Source organism: Colias croceus, chromosome 11, assembly GCF_905220415.1.
Source record: "Colias croceus chromosome 11, ilColCroc2.1".
Lineage (NCBI taxonomy): Eukaryota > Metazoa > Arthropoda > Insecta > Lepidoptera > Pieridae > Colias > Colias croceus.
This window is the reverse complement of record NC_059547.1, coordinates 3699833-3716404: the sequence shown is the minus strand read 5'-3', so window position 1 is coordinate 3716404 and position 16572 is coordinate 3699833. Positions and strand designations below refer to the sequence as shown.

Here is a 16572-nt window from a genome sequence, read left to right as displayed (position 1 = left end):
CTTATAACTTTGTGGATTACAGGAGAAAAATATTAGGCTACGTAGGCTTAAAATATCGCATAGGTAATAAGAAAACTATGGTAATGGCAGTTATCATTTTATTCTCCGGGGACGGCGATATGTACTTGCATCGTTAGCACGCAATGTGGTTTTAATTAAATTCATTGAGAAATACGTATGGAGACGACAGTCGCTTTAGCGCGATGGTCACGTTCATTTCTTGTGTGTTTTATAACAAAAAACCATGAAACTCATCAAATATGCCCTCGAAAGTGTTACGATATTGCACTAATAATAATTATTCAAGTAATGCGGCAAAGTGCAACAAGAAATAACTTTTCATCGGTAATTAACTATTTAAGCATTTTTAAAACTTGGTTCGAGCTAAATTTTTGGCGCCATTTTGCGTCTTTTGTCATAGACTCAAAATTTAAGAAATGGCATTTACATCAGTCAGAATCGACATTCGAAATCGAAAATTTAACTCTAATTCCAAAAGTTTTCAAACTTCGGTCAAGTGAATGGTTCATTGGGACGACAGTAAATCTCATTTTGCAACCTTGTCAACCTTTGGAATTATTGTGAATTGATTGTCTTGACTGACTGGAGTAATTTGGCTCGGAGCAATTATTGTTAATTGCTCCGAGGCATTTGGTATGAAAGATGTTTAGATAGTAAAATGACGTAAATTTTAATTGTGGAAAATAATAATTATACACATTGAGAAAATATTGTAGTTACTGTGGATATTATTTGAAAAAAGTTTAAAACATGAAAATATGAAAATAAATTAAGTAGGTACATACCTACGTATCAATTTTTTTTTTGTTACATTGATTGGTTTTAATTGAAAAGTTTTTAATTCATAAGTTTATTTATAATTTATTTATTATATTAATTATATTTTTTTTGTTACATTGATTGTTCTTAATTGGTAAAAGGCAGAATCTCAGAGCAATAAACCTAAGAATATTTAGGAATTTTCGCCTCTATAATGGCGGTGAGTCGATGACATCGCTTAATCTATGACTCACTAGCCGCCCCGCGCCGCGGCCGCCGCGCTTGGCGCACAGATTTTCTTCATGGTGTCTCCTCTATACGTAGTAATAATAGCTCAATGATTAAATTACTCTAAGTAAATTACCTATATAGTTAGTAATATGTTGAAATATTTTTTTAAATGAGGAACTAATGCTTCCATTGCCGTCTTGAAGCTCTCCAGAAGACTGATAAAATTACTATGCTATCGTGATGAAAAACCACAATAATTTAAACGACTATAAAATATATTCGATTTTTTGTTTGGCTAGCCGCAAGGCAGTATTATATTTTAGTCTGCCTACGCCATCCCACCTATATTCCGAGTACGGTAATTGTAATTTATGTATATATTTTATATACCAGTAAAATAAAAATCTTATAATCCAAAAACTACGAATAATTAATATTCGCAGATCTTCACAATCTTGTTCACAATGATGAACATATTTCTTAAAAAAAACTGCAATGTCAATTTGACATTGCAGTTTTTTTGACTTTTGAAGTGTTGAGTACAGCCTTAGTCATTGAGTACAGCTGACATTGCGTGAAGTGTAAGAAATTAGAAAATGTCAAAATAAACGTCATGGATATGAATTATTATCGTAGAGATTATTATTTATAGTATATCATTAAATCGAAAAGGTCTCAAAATATAACATACCTAATCCAAAGTAATATATTATATAGTAGTAATCCTTAAACGAATTGGCAAATGAGATTGTTTACTTTTCGCAAAATCGCAGCGCAACTAGGTACATACATTTGAGCAAATTTCAAGCGTATGTTTATCTGTTTTCGAAACGTTTTAACAATGAGACCATGAAATAATAATTTGTGATGTCGCAGTTAGGAGCGTATTCGAATGGATGGGCGATCGACACAGCGCCCGTTGACCTGAAGAATGATAACGACGTAAGTGTGGGCCCCCAGCAGACTTGTTTGTTCTGATAAGAATGTCCTCTGTGACCTAACTACTAACTGTTTCACGCAATGAATATTCATTCCTGCTTTATCAGACGTCATGTTTCATCATTATTTTTCAAATCGCAATCTTGGTAAGTAAACATAGCTGTTTTTTAATTATAAAAGTTTAGTCGCTATTTGGTTAGCTTATTGAGTTGACACATGGAAAGACCTCTTTATCCTCAGGTATGTTTTTTAAATATTTCAAGTCATTACATCTTCACCTTTATTATCATTTTGTATCACTTTGTTCTAAAACTAATTATAGCTAATATATTTTACAAATATTAATGAGCTTCTACACAGACCTTGTGAATATATTATATATTGTCAATTTTTAGAAATACTACTAAGTTTTATCTCTTATACATACCCTAATTAGGCACTTTACATACTGATAAAACTTTCTTAAATATTTATCAATAATTTTGATAAACATCAACAAGCCTTTTTTTTTATATAAACATACTGCACCCTTAAAATAATTCAACCACTAGTAAATTGTGTAAAATAAGCAAATAAAAAGTTCAAAAGTACATTATTTTGATGAATTTGTTTTGAATACAATTAATTTTAAGGATTTATTATACTTGCAATACTTTCCATAAGTTTAATACAATATACCTATTTCTTACTTGAAAGAAGCTTTGCAAGTATTGTGATTGGTGTTATAAATCCAATATATGAACTGTTTATATTCAATCATTCTTTTTTGTGGAAATTCAATAAGCAATTTCTTGTTACTATTGATTCATCACTGTAAGAGTCTATAAATGTAATTATAAGTGAAAAAAAAAATCATTATTAAGTGCTAAAAATAAATATTAATCAACTTATACTATGTTTGTTCCATTTGGTTATCAAGAAGGTTTGACATGTCGTAGCAACAACACCAATGATAATTATTATTTGTCTTCAAGCTTGTTTGCAGTGATTTAAATTTGCAGCTGTCTCTATATTATAGTAGCTTTCAGCCTGTGGCTTCGTCTGCACTGTCTTAAATTATATACTAATTCCTCCCTTTTGAATCACCTTATCTATTAAAATAGCGCAATAAAATATTTTGCATAGTTTTAAAAATCTAAAACATGAAGGAAAAGCCAGATGGGAAGCAACATTAATTTATACTACTTTTTGTCTAATTTTGAGTCTGATATCTTCCTATGGATTCACTCTATCTATTATTAAAACTGCTTCAAAATTCATTGTGCAGATTTAAAGATCTAAGCATACACACAGACAGACAGACAGCGGAAATTTACTTTGTTTTTAAATACTATGATGTAGTTAGTAATTTTCATGTTGTTAGGATGTCTTGGGTCAGTGAGATGACGAAGTTTCTTTATCAGATTTTACTATGCTGGAGATGTAAATATGTTTTTGAACAAACTAATGGCTATATAAAATATGCTTATCTGATATTGTATGTTTGGAACGTAGTTTTTTGTCTGTTTTGTTTAGGTTACATGTAACAATTTAATAAATTATCGAAATCGGTTCAGTTGTTCACACGTGATGCCGTGACAACGCGAAACGGGTTTTATTTTTATATAATATATATAGATCAGAAGTGCTTTTGTACCACAAAATAGATGCAAAAGGCTTTTGAAATTAATTTTTCGAAATACATATTACAATAGTTTGTCACATATTAAGTCATAATTTATTCGAATTTAAATAAAATAATAATAATAAATCTTCTAATATATAAAAATCAATGCCACTTTTCGTTGTAATTCCATAACTCGAGAACGGCTGAACCGATTTCGATAATTCTTTTTTTATTATATTCCTTGAAGTACGAGGATGGTTCTTATGTAGAGAAAACGTAAACATGTACCACGGGCGAAGCCGGGGCGGACCGCTAGTTTTATATAATTCTCTAAAGGGCCTCTGCGTGTTGGACCTGTGTCCCCACGTAAGCCTCCCAAAAGACCGGGTACCTTCCTTCTGGTGGTACCCGCGTATTATGGAGAGAAACATAATAAATTTTATATGGCTGATGCAATAAGTTTCCTAAATTATAGCAGAATTTATAATATCTCTTACATAAAAATATATAAGTTATTTGTTTAAAATATTTCGCCTTTATTACTTCATAAGAATAACATACGGTATACTAGAATAAATAGAATATAAGTTAGAAATATAATACAAATATTTTAGTGGAGACAAAATATGCAAAATCATGTTCAACCAAGGTTCAACACACTTCTTATAACAAAATGAAGTTATAATAATTAATCCAATATAAATGCTACTTTAATTCGTAATTACTGAGTAAAATTGATTTTATTGATTATAATCACTTATTCAGGCTTAACATTTAGATTCTTAAACAAGTAAGTAGGTAATTAATTCTAATGAAATAAACATTAATTACTTACCTTCTGGCTATCTTTCCTACATGTCAATGAACACTAGTATCTTGAATGTGTGTATCTAGTGAAGTGAAATGTATAAATTCAAGTACATTTAGTGAGATACTGTGGGGTTCCAACTTCGCTTTATCTCATTGCGGAAAAAAGTCTTATACATAAGTTTAAGTATTGTAACAGCCCTCTCATTACCCCCTGGCGTGGATCATTGATATCGGCTGGGGTCGACCTCTGACCTCACTCACCCAACAGTAGTCTACGGCCGATAAAGGACCCTATAAATTACTCCGCTTTATCGCGTTGCCACACTTATATCTCTCCATTACTCGAGTAACAACCGTGTTGTGCGCACGCGTTTCTCTAGTACCTTCAACCATTTACCAATATATTATTTCTACTCCTTTGTGTTCTTCCTAATGGCTAAATTCGTTTGTTACCGAGATTTCCTTTCTCCCAATTAAAACTCTATTTGTGATTGTGTTAAAGGACCTTTGCAGGGTGTTAATTATTGTGGACTTTTGTTTTTTAAAATTTATTCTGGCTACTGCATACATGTATCAATCTTCGAGCAGGCTCCTACAAAAAATGACTATAACTTTGATGTACCGCGTCAACCCCATCTACTATTCGGACTACTCGGATACGATTTAAAATTATACCCAAATCCGTATCAATTTAAACGTTTCCTTTGCTATTGGCTCTACAATTTTGAATACTACAAATTCGGGGTTTATCCGCAAGATATCACTTGACATCAACTGTACAACTTTCTTTAGTGGAAGGCATATATTGTATCATAATGGATATTGTTGCTAATGTAAGTAAAGAATATTAGAATTAATGTTTACTGAATACACTCAATTCCACTATCCAATGTTTTGAAAACATTCTGATGTAAACTATGATCAAATCAATGAAGAAAATTGTTATCGTGAGCAAAGTTGTAGTTATCACTAAAACAGAACGACTTTCGTGGCGCGAGGGTCGGAGTTTATCAAAGTTTTGATCCGTTACAATTGTGTTAACCAAATTATCGAGTAGTCTAAATATTTCACAATTTAAGATATTTATGTTATGACTAATGTAATACAATTGCTTGTTACAGTATCATCCGGTGTTTAAAGCATTCCTCGCGGGGTCTTTCTCCGGAACATTTAGCACTATTCTCTTCCAACCATTGGACTTAGTGAAGACAAGGCTTCAGAATCCAACTCATAATGTTGTTGCGACGACAGTCGAGTAAGTATGCAAAATAGTAATTCAGCCTATCATCACTCATATTCATAATCCACACTAATATTATAAAGAGGAAAACTTTGTTTGTTTGTTTGTTTGATTGTAATGAATAGGCTCATAAACTACTGGACCGATTTTAAAAATTCTTTCACCATTCGAAAGCTACATTATCCACGAGTAATATAGGCTATTTATTATCACGCTAAGACCAACAGGAGCGGAGCCACGCGGGTGAAACCGCGCGGCACAGCTAGTCTCATATAAATATCAAACTTTCAGCTCACTGTGAATGCTTCCTTTAGCTTCAGTTGTAAATGAAAGTTTGCGACTTTGAAAATCGTCCTACATAGGTAGTTACCATTTTCTTATCAAACTTGATGTTTATCACTCCTTTGTTTACTAACTCTCCTGAATCATATTAGATCGAAATTGGCAAACTAATCTCCTATCCTTAGATAGGCATTATATCTACATTTCTACTTGTATCAAAACTTCGCTTTCCACCCAAAAAGTCTAAAAACAAAACGAATTTTCCAGCGGCCGAATCCAACCCGGCATGATCACGACGTTCATGAACATAGTGCGCCAGGAGCAAATCGCGGGGCTATGGCGGGGGATGGTACCCTCGGTAGCCCGCTGCGTGCCTGGTGTTGGACTCTACTTCTCCTCACTGCACTGGTTGCAGACCAAGCTGGGCAAGAATAGACAGGATCTGACGGCCCTGGAGGCGATAGGATTGGGCGTTGTGGCCAGGACCATGAGCGGCGTGGCGTTGATACCGATTACTGTTATTAAGACCAGGTGAGTTAGACGATGAGTCAAATAAAGGATGGGAGTAGAGCATGCAGAACCGAGTCCGGTTCCAAGTTTCTGAAACCCGGTTCCAAATCGAGCTCAGAACCGGGTAGAACCGGGTTACCCGGTTCTTTTATAATACCTCGGAAAAAAAACGAAATTAAATAAAAGTAACTGTAAAAGTACCTGATGGGCCTTTTATTTTACGCGGCTTGTGTCTTATTTTATTAAATTAATAAAGAAACAAAATTTCCATACTTCTCTTGATTTATCAGTCTTATTATCATAATATCACATATAAACTTAAACCTTATTCACTAACTGCACACTTTAAAGCAAAAAACCGGCCAAGTGCGAGTCGGACTCGCTCTCCGAGGGCTCCGAACAAACCTATTTTTACAATGTTGTAACTTTAAAATTTCCCTTTATCTGTGTTATAAGACGTTAAACTTTTACCAAATTTAAAAGCTCTGTGTTCATGAGAAGTACCCTATAGGTTTAGGTTAGGTTAGGTTAGGAATGACGAAATTTGCGAAAATTTTCAGCATTTACGGCTGTATCTTTTGATGCGTTGGCTTGTGAGTTTGACTTTTTCACAGCATCAAGGGACCGAAGACTTGAGTATTCTATATAAATTTCAGCTTGATACCAAAAACAAAACATGACTGGATCATTATATGAAACAGTAAAATCAACAGCTTTTCAAATTCACGACAAATCTAATAAAAATAATTTCAGTAGCCTAATTTTTGTCATTTTCGAAGCCTTATTTTTTTTTGGTAAAATACCTGTAGGAAACTTATAGCATCTAAGGTTAGACAACCAATTAGAGCCACGCTTGATGCGTGGCACGAAAATTCGCGATGCACGTGAGTCTGACGTTGCCAGATATAATAAATTTGTTAAAATAATGCAGCAAAGTATAAATAATACTTTATATTTTAATATTTTGGTCGGAACCGGGAGAACCGGGTTTCATACTATTCAGACCCGGTTCTCAAGATCATCAAAAAACCCGGGTTTACCCGGGTTTTTCGGAACCGGGTAAACCCGGGTGCATGCCCTAGATGGGAGATTGCGTATTCAAAAGTTCGAAATTTTAGAACTTTCGATGGTATACCGTAAGTATATTAAATTACAATATGAGCAGATGATGCAATCTCGTAAGTTTTAATATATGAGCAGAATTAAAACTTACGAGATTGCATATTCAAAAGTAGGAAGTATTAGAGCGTTAGATGGCGTACAGATAAGGTTTTCCCAATTTTAGTTGAAATATTTTAGAGAGTAGTTAGTATTCTTCCAATCTTCGATACGGTGACCTAAATCTTTTCCTGTAAACGTAATAAATAAAACACTTGAATTGGAAAATCGGAGACAAAAAAGAAAGAGCATGGGACATTTTAGTATGAAGCCTGGTATACCTACCAATTTGCGATAAAAAAAAAAGTCATTTTGGCGGCAAGAGATGAAACATGTGCCAATCGATAGTACATTAAAATACAAATAGGAAATACTCTTTGGTAAAATGTCGTAATTGTTACGGTTTCGGAATAAATAAGAGTTTAAAAAAAAATTTTTCTTTTTAGTTTTTTGAATTATTTGTTACTTCTTACACTTAAACGTTAAGACAAAGCATATACAACTTCTAATTTGTAATAAGTGACGCACCGCACGTGCGTATCCCTAGCCCAAAGTTGGTTTATTACTTTGGTTTAGATAGTAATGCAACATTTTAAAACCCTTTTTTTACAAATTAGAAGTTTTATATGCTTTGTTTTAACCTTTAAGTGTAAAAAGTAACAAATAATTCAAAAAACTGAAAAAAAAAATATTTTTTTTAACCCTTATTTATTCCGAAACCGTATCAATTACGACATTTTACCAAAGAGTATTTCCTATTTGTATTTTGATGTACTATCGATTGGCACATGTTTCATCTCTTGCCGCCAAAATGAAGTTTTTTCAAAATTTCCAACTTTAGGTATACCAGTTAGGTTCCTTGCTTTTTATGGACATAACATAATAGAACATAGTTAACATGGAAGAGGAACTGTACAATGTAACATAAAGTCATATCAAAATCCGTTCAATGTACTGTTTACTAGTTTTCAGTCTAAATAAAGTTCAACGTAACATTACACATGCAATTTTGTCACGAGTTAAAACGCAGTAACCCTATCATTTGCATACATTTACATTCTTATACAATGTAATCCAATAATTTATGTAAAGACGCACTGAATTTCAATTACAAAGAAAGTTTATGTTAATCAATAAACTATGCAAAATTGTTTGGTTCATTTTTTAATACACTATATTATAATGTTAACTGTTTAATTATTTAATGCATTCACATATTATTATGTAGCTATACTACATAATAATTCTTAATATATATAAATCTCGTGTCACAATGTTTGTCCTCAATGGACTCCTAAATCACTTTACCGATTATAATAAAATTCGCACACCATGTGCAGTTCGATCCAACTTGAGAGATAGGAAAGTTTAAACACGTAGGTACCACGGGCGAAGCCGGGGCGGACCACTAGTTTATTATGTGGATGTATTAAATAATTAAACTAAATAATTAATGAAGCAATAAATAATAGATAACATAATATTCGATTCTTATTGACATCACAGTTCACACATTTATTTATAAAGAGCTGTCTATTTTTATAAGTATTTATGAAATAGAACCTATCCTATTGGAATATTTAGGTTCCGATAATCGGAGTGTCTTGCCTTATTTAACTTATGCAACTTCATTTCTGATTAATTTTAAGTCATATAAATAATAAAATTCTTATAAATTTGCAGATACGAATCAGGCGTGTATAAATACAATAGTTTGAGCGGGGCTCTAAAGGCGATATACAAGGGCGAAGGCATACGAGGACTGTCATGTGGACTGGGACCGACGTTAGCAAGGGACGCACCTTTCTCGGGATTGTATCTCATGTTCTATACGCAGACGAAACAGGCTGTACCTAAAGGTTAGTGTTTTTTGCTTCTCTTTGCTCTAAATTAAAAAAAAAATTGACGTAACTTTTCGCAGTGTCACACTTGCTAATTGGCATTTATGTAAACATCTATTGTATAATTTCATGTGAAGTTTTTTAAATTATTTAAAATATGTATATTGTATATGTAGTAAGTTTTTGTCTTTGTGCTAGAATGCATTTATCGCTAAGAACTCCTTACTTTAAAAGTCGAGAGTGAAACAAAAAAATGTTTGATTATAAAGTATTCAACTAGAAAAATATTGTTCACATGAAATTTTTTTTTTTTTTTTTTTTTTTTTATTGGTAATAGGGAAGCGCTTGACCACAATCTCGCCTGATGTTAAGCTGAGATGCGGTCTAAGATGGAACGCGCTTCCCTAGAAGGTACCTGTTCACTCTACGCTTGAAGACCCCCATATTGTACTCGTCGGGGAACACAGACTCAGGAAGCATGTTCCAGTCCCTCGCGGTTCGGATAAAGAATGTGGAACCGAACCGCTTAGTCCGGGTACATGGAACGTCCACCATATGGCGATGCCTAGAATCTGTGCGCCTCGACGATCGATGGAAGAACGGGGATGGCGGAACGAGATCGTGCAGTTCCGCAGCGCACTCTCCAAAGTGTATCCGATAGAAGACCGATAAGCTGGCCACTCTGCGGCGGTGACCGAGGCTCTGGAGCTTTTTGCCTACTAGGTCATTGTCGTTTATGAGCCTCTTGGCACGCCTCTCTATCGCCTCAAGCGCCTCCAGCTGGTACTTGGCGGAACCGTCCCAGAGGTGAGAACAGTATTCCATGCACGATCGGACTTGTGCTTGATAAAGGTTGAGCAACTGTCCCGGGCTGAAATACTGTCTCACCTTCGCCAGAATTCCAAGCTTTTTTGAGGCTACTTGGGCTTTAGATTCAATGAAGGAACCAAAGTTCAGAGTAGGCGTTAAGGTGATACCAAGAAGCTCGAGGTGGTTAGTTATCGGCACGGACACACCTTGGAAATTCGGAGTCAGGTGGAACGGACTCCGTTTAGCGGAGAACAGACACGCCTGGGTCTTAGACGCATTGAACTTGACCAGATTGGCATCGCCCCAGTCGGAGACCGCCTGTAAGGACAAGTTCATGCGATCGACCATCGCCTCCCGTAGAGACTGAATTTGTGCCGTACTGGCTCGCGCGCTGGATACATATCTCTCCACAACAGTGCTATCGTCTGCGTACCCATAGATACCGGGTTTCAGCAGATCGTTGATGTGTAGCAGGAAGAGTGTTGCGGAGAGAACTGATCCCTGAGGGACTCCGGCATTTATAGCCATTTGGTCGGACGAGCAGCCGTCGACGACTACCCGAAGCGACCGGTCTCTCAGAAAATCTGAGATCCAGGCGCAGAGACCAGCAGGCAGACCGTAGGATGGAAGCTTGCCAATAAGACTATCATGCCAGACCCTATCGAAGGCCTTCGAGATATCAAGGGAGACAGCAAGTGCTTCACCATGATTCTCGATGGCCTCGCTCCAGATGTAGGTGGCGTACGCTAGAAGATCCCCAGTGGACCGGTTTCGGCGGAACCCGTATTGTCGGTCACTGAGGAGGTCGTTCGCTTCTAGGTGTGCCAGGAGCCGGCTGTTCAGTACACGTTCCATAGTCTTACAGAGTATGGACGTGACTGATATTGGCCTGTAGTTGGAAGGATCGGCACGACTGCCTTTTTTGGGCACAGGCTGCACGTTGGCAAGTTTCCATGATTTCGGTACTATTCCAGTCGTCAGCGAAAGGCGAAAGAGGCGTGTCAAAACAGGAGCAAGTTCAGGCGCACAGGTTTTAAGAACTATGGCTGGAATTCCATCAGGGCCACTGGCTTTATTCACGTCAAGATTCCGCAGCGTTTTAAGAACCTCCGTCTGACGGATGCGAATTTCCGGCATTTTCGCCTCGCATCCAGGTAGACTGGGAGGTTTTGCGCTTGCGGGATCCAGACGAGAATTTTCCGCAAATAGAGTAGCAAATAGGTTCGCTTTCTCTACGGCGGTGTGAGCCAGCGTCCCGTCAGGTTTCAGCAGTGGAGGAAGTGAGGGGCGGCAGAAATTCGATTCAACCGACTTTGCCAGGGACCAAAACGCTTTACTACCGGAGGGGTAAGAAGCCAGTTTGTTCCCTATACGGCTAACGTGGTCAAATCGAGCTTTCCGTAGAGCCTTCTTGCAGGACTTGGCAGCCCGGTTAAAGGCTTTCTTCTTTTCAGATACATCCCTCGCTTTGCGGTGTCGAGCGTCAACCCAAGCCAGATACGCCTCTTGCTTTAGCGCTTCAGCGCGTCTGCAATCGGCTCTGAACCAGGGCTGAGCTTTGCCGGACATGGCTACGTCGGAGAATGGAATAAAGTACTCCATTCCCTGTCGCAACACATCAGTCACAGCATCCGCGCAGATCGAAGGGTCTTCAGAAGAAAAGCAGACAGGCCGCCAAGGATATGATGCAAAAAAGGAACGCATCTCATCCCAATCTGCTGACTTGTATTGCCACACGCGCCGAGAGCCCTTAGGACTGGGATCGGGCGGCGAGTAGACAGATACAGATTTCACCAGACAGTGATCGGAGCTGCCAAGTGGCGAGGAAATCGCTACCGAGTAACGGTCTGGATCTGTTGTCAGCAGAAGGTCCAAGCAATTGGCTGTATGGCTCTCAACATCAGGAACCCGCGTCGCTCCTTGAACCAGCTGGGTGAGATTCAATGCTATAGCAAGTTTACGCATCTCTCTCCCAGCGAGGTCAGTGCACTGGTATGGGTATAGCCACTCCTGGTGGTGGGCATTAAAATCCCCCAGTAACACAAGCTGAGCGGAAGGGTATTTGTGCTGAGCAGCGTCCGCCGCCTCACTTAGGTACTCTGTGAGCCTGATCGTCTCCTGGTCTCCACTGTGCGCTCGGTAGACACATGCATAGAGAAGTTCCTCTGGGCCTGTGTCCACCAGCATCCATAGTACGGAAAAATGGGGGTCTTCAAGATACCGGAGACGCCGACAACAGATGTCGTCTCGGACGTACGCGCACACACCTGACCGAGCTTTAAAATTGTGCTCCAGGGTGTAGCCGGGATAGGATAGGTACGCCAAGTCAGACGGACATCTTATCTGCGTCTCCGTGAGGAACAAGATACAGGGTTTATGAGTCTCTAGGTGGAAGTGGACTGCAGCGAGATTTGAGTGGAGACCTCTGATATTGGTGAGGTCCACTTTCAGCGAGAGGGAGTGCTGCCGCTGTGCAACGTTACTTCTGTATCTTGCCTTTTTCATGTGTTTTTAGAGGAGAGTGAAGAAGGTGAGAAGACGGTAGTGAATCGAGGCGCTTTACAATTGGACCTGAGACACACACTTAGAAGCCGCAATGACGGGGACTAGTCTGGAGACTGCGGGGACGCCCGAGCCCCCCCAAGTTGTCCATAGGGCCCTCTCATCCGGTCGCCAACCGGCACTATGGCGCAACTTGGGATTTTTCGCTGGTTGGCGGGGCAGCCTTTCACATGTGGCTAGCACGTTACTTGGGCCCCCTACTGACCAGCGGTCGGCCAGCGGTGCACCGTGCCTCGGATCCCGCTACCCTCCATGACTAGCCACCGGAAGCAGCAACGACAGTGTGCGTCAAATCGTCTTGATTGTAAGAGCGCAACTGATTCGACCCGTCTTCACTAAGGCTACATCAGCTTCTTCGTGCCGGAACACGGACGCTTGGCGACACGTCTTCAGCTGATGGGTGGTCATTTTAGCCGCGACAAATGTCTTCCACCATGTCACCTGTTTAGCACCACCCAGGGGCCACGTGTAGGGATTCAGAGTTCTGGGTATACTCCTACGGACGGAGGTGACTCGGCCCCCAAATAATTAACTAGCTTTTAGCCCGCGGCTTCGCCCGCGCAGTCAAAGAAAAACCCGCATGGTTCAAATTCCCGTGGGATTTCCTGGATTGCGTCATATTACCGGGATAAAAAGTAGCCTATGTCCTTTCTCGGGTATCAAAATATCTCCATGAGTCCATACCAAATTTCATGAAAATTGGTTCAGTAGTTCAGGCGTGATTGAGTAACAGACAGACAGACAGAGTTACTTTCGCATTTATAATATTAGTATGGATTGCAAAAACTGTAAACATTATGTATTAACTATAATATTTATTTTCAGAATGGCTCAAATCTCCAACGGCAGCTAGCGGCATACATTTCTCGTGCGGCGTGTTAGCGGGAATCGCAGCATCACTAGTTACCAACCCGGCGGACGTGTTGAAGACGAACATGCAGTTATACCCGGACAAGTTTCCGAACGCGTTCAGTGCTGCCATGTATGTTCATCAGGTAAGATTTTTTTTTTTAATTTTTGGCTGCCAACATTGGAACGTAGGCAAATTTGCGTTCTGTCATTTTAATGTAGTTTTTTTTTATATAAACATACTGTGAAGGTAAAAGAGATTTGATGAGATGACAAATTTAGAGAAGTAAATAATGAAAATAAAGAATACCTGAGGGAAAATCCGTAATAATATTCGAAAATAATAATTAAAATGTACAAAAAATACCTAGATTGTTATTTTATAAAATCAATCACAATATTTTACTCATAACGACAATCTCATTAAAAATAATGAGTAAGCAACTTGTAATCTGACAATTTGATAAGGTTAGACCAAATAATACTAATAATTAAGTTTTTTTTGCTAAATCTTAGTGCATTGGGGGTCGAATGTTATCAGGGTTTTTTATAATTAATACGTGTGGCAACACATTTGTATCGAATGTTTCATGGTCTGTTTGTAGATTGATAATGAAAAGATATCAATGAGATACTTTTTTATAGTTTTAACCCATTGAGCCCCGAGCGGCCCGATCGGTCCACGACACAATAGATTTTCTATTGTGTCTGCGATCCCGGGGGCTGAGTTAGCTTCCTAATTAGGTGCACGTTATGTAAAGGTAGATAAATTATATATAAAGGTTAAGATGATTATTGTTCAGGTTAAAGAACTGTTATCATTAATTTTTTTAATCAGTGTTTCATCTTTTAAATTTGTTCAACAAAATGTATAAACAACAAGTTTTTTTTACTCTATTACAGCGCGTTTTTAATACTTTGTTTTGTTTATTCGGCGCCTGGTGTATATTTTTAAGTCACTTAATGCTGTGGCCAACAAGAACATCTTGATTCTGGCCTACAAAGCGTTGTGCGAAAGTCTGCTTCGCTACTGCATATGCACTTGGGGTGGTATGGCAAAAACGCATTTAATTCAAGTTGAACGAGCGCAACGCTGTCTCATTAAAGTTGCCTTGAAACTTCCATTTAGATGTCCTACCACTGCAGTTCTCAAAGAAGCACAGGTGCTTAGTGTCCGCAAATTATTTTTCTTAAATATTCTACAGAGATACCATATCAATACTGTACCCACGCTTCAAGTAACGAATAAACGGATAGATCGATGCCCTGTACCTACTACCTGCTATTAAAAGTAAATTTGCTAACAAATCATACAGAGTACTAGCTCCTCGTATATACAACAAGTTGAACAATATTAATGTTAAAAAGCTAAATAGGAACGCCTTCAAGAAAACGGTTTTATCATGGCTAGACGACTATGATTACGATGGCATAGAAAATCTCCTTATCTCACAAGTTAAATAAATTATTAATGTAACTCAACTCACCGTAATAATACAGATTACACAACATGTTCACTCGTTACCCAAATAAGTTAAACACACACTCCCACAAAAACTCAAACACACATCCACCCACACTCACTCACATACATGCACATACACACACACGTACACACACACACACACACACACAAACACTCACACCACACATTCATTGGGTTGGCTATCCCCCTTTTATTTTTAATTTTTGCCTTTGTATAAATTTTCTTTTTGTTTTAACCTTTATCTAGACCACAATGTATTAAGGGAAGGGACTGGCTTTCTTAACACAGGCTATGCCTAGCAAGAGAGCCAGAGCCTCATAATCAATATTGTATATTTTAAAGGTGAAATAAAGATTTATTTTATTTTTTATTTATTCACTAATAAAAGATTTCTTTGTTTCAGACATATGGATTCTGTGGATTTTTCAAAGGCGCAGTGCCCAGGCTGGTTCGTAGAACTCTCATGGCGGCTATGGCGTGGACGATATTCGAAGAAATAACTCGATCTATTGGCTTAAAGTAATTCTAAATTCTTCATTTTTGTTTTAAACACAAAGTGAGTTAGAGCAGGTATATGTTCCTAGGTTTCAATTTCAAATTGTGTTGACACGGTTTTATTAGCTTCACATGTATGATTGTATGTAACCGACTCGTTTAGACTCGAATTTTATGCATTTTAAATGGTGATTTAATTCAAACATAGTATATACTTATCAAGGAATTTTTGAGTATAAAGCGTGTTTTTTAGTTTTTCTTAACTAAGTATATTTATTTTATTCTACTTTTTATCTGTAGCTTGTATAGCTTTATTTAATCTGTGTTATTTCTACTACATACATATTCTTTCTTATTTTATGTTCATATTTTAAGCCATTAGATGGGTTAAGACTATTTAGTACCTTGTGTATTGTTTTGTTCGTTATTTTTGTAAAAACTAGCTTAAGCCGCAATTGTGATATTGTTATAAAATAAAAATTGATGTTTATGAGAAACTGTTTCATTATTACCTCGTATATAAATTTTACAGTTATAGTTAGGTATATAAGATAAGGACCGAACAATTGTTCAAAACTTAGATCATTAAAACGAAGCCTGATCGAATAATTTGTTCGTTCTGATTAGTAGTACTGGGGATTGTAATAATTATTAGTGGCTTTAGTTATCCAGCTTTTATATATTAAGCTGTTAAAATAATTTTGAACGTCAAAGAAATTGAACTAGGTATTTAAATGTAATTGACTTATTGATTAATATTTTTCCTACATAATTATTCCTTAAGTTTATTTCGTGGGTAAATTTGCCAATTTTTTGCATTAAAATGTAAGTTACCAAGTAATCAAGGTATCAAACATTACTATAATTTTACACATAACGTCAAGTTTTGCTTATAACGCCATCTAGCCTATAGGTGTAGTAAATAATACCACAGATAATAATATAAATTATTGAATGGTTATAAAATTATAAG

The 16572-nt window shown here is 37.3% G+C and overlaps 1 protein-coding gene across 2 annotated transcripts; it reads left to right on the top strand.

Moving 5' to 3' along the window:
* Positions 1–1708: 1708 nt before the first annotated feature.
* On the top strand, positions 1709–16092 carry LOC123695390 (mitochondrial glycine transporter-like). 2 transcript variants are annotated; one of them, XM_045641223.1, is made up of 6 exons: positions 1709–1953; positions 5488–5621; positions 6156–6419; positions 9240–9415; positions 13595–13764; positions 15508–16092. In XM_045641223.1, the coding sequence occupies exons 1-6, from the start codon at positions 1879–1881 to the stop codon at positions 15625–15627; spliced, it is 939 nt and encodes a 312-aa protein (XP_045497179.1). In that variant the 5' UTR covers positions 1709–1878; the 3' UTR covers positions 15628–16092. The 2 variants fall into 2 exon arrangements, with proteins under 2 accessions (XP_045497179.1, XP_045497180.1); XM_045641224.1 differs by lacking the exon at positions 1709–1953 and adding an exon at positions 4509–5199.
* Positions 16093–16572: the final 480 nt, after the last annotated feature.

Excerpts from the sequence above, each read along its gene's own strand:
- LOC123695390 (XM_045641223.1), top strand. The coding sequence starts at position 1,879 with ATGTCGCAGTTAGGAGCGTATTCGAATGGATGGGCGATCGACACAGCG. Across the intron at positions 1,954-5,487 it reads ACCTGAAGAATGATAACGAC|TATCATCCGGTGTTTAAAGC; the intron begins GTAAGTGTGGGC and ends TGCTTGTTACAG. Across the intron at positions 5,622-6,155 it reads GTTGTTGCGACGACAGTCGA|CGGCCGAATCCAACCCGGCA; the intron begins GTAAGTATGCAA and ends CGAATTTTCCAG.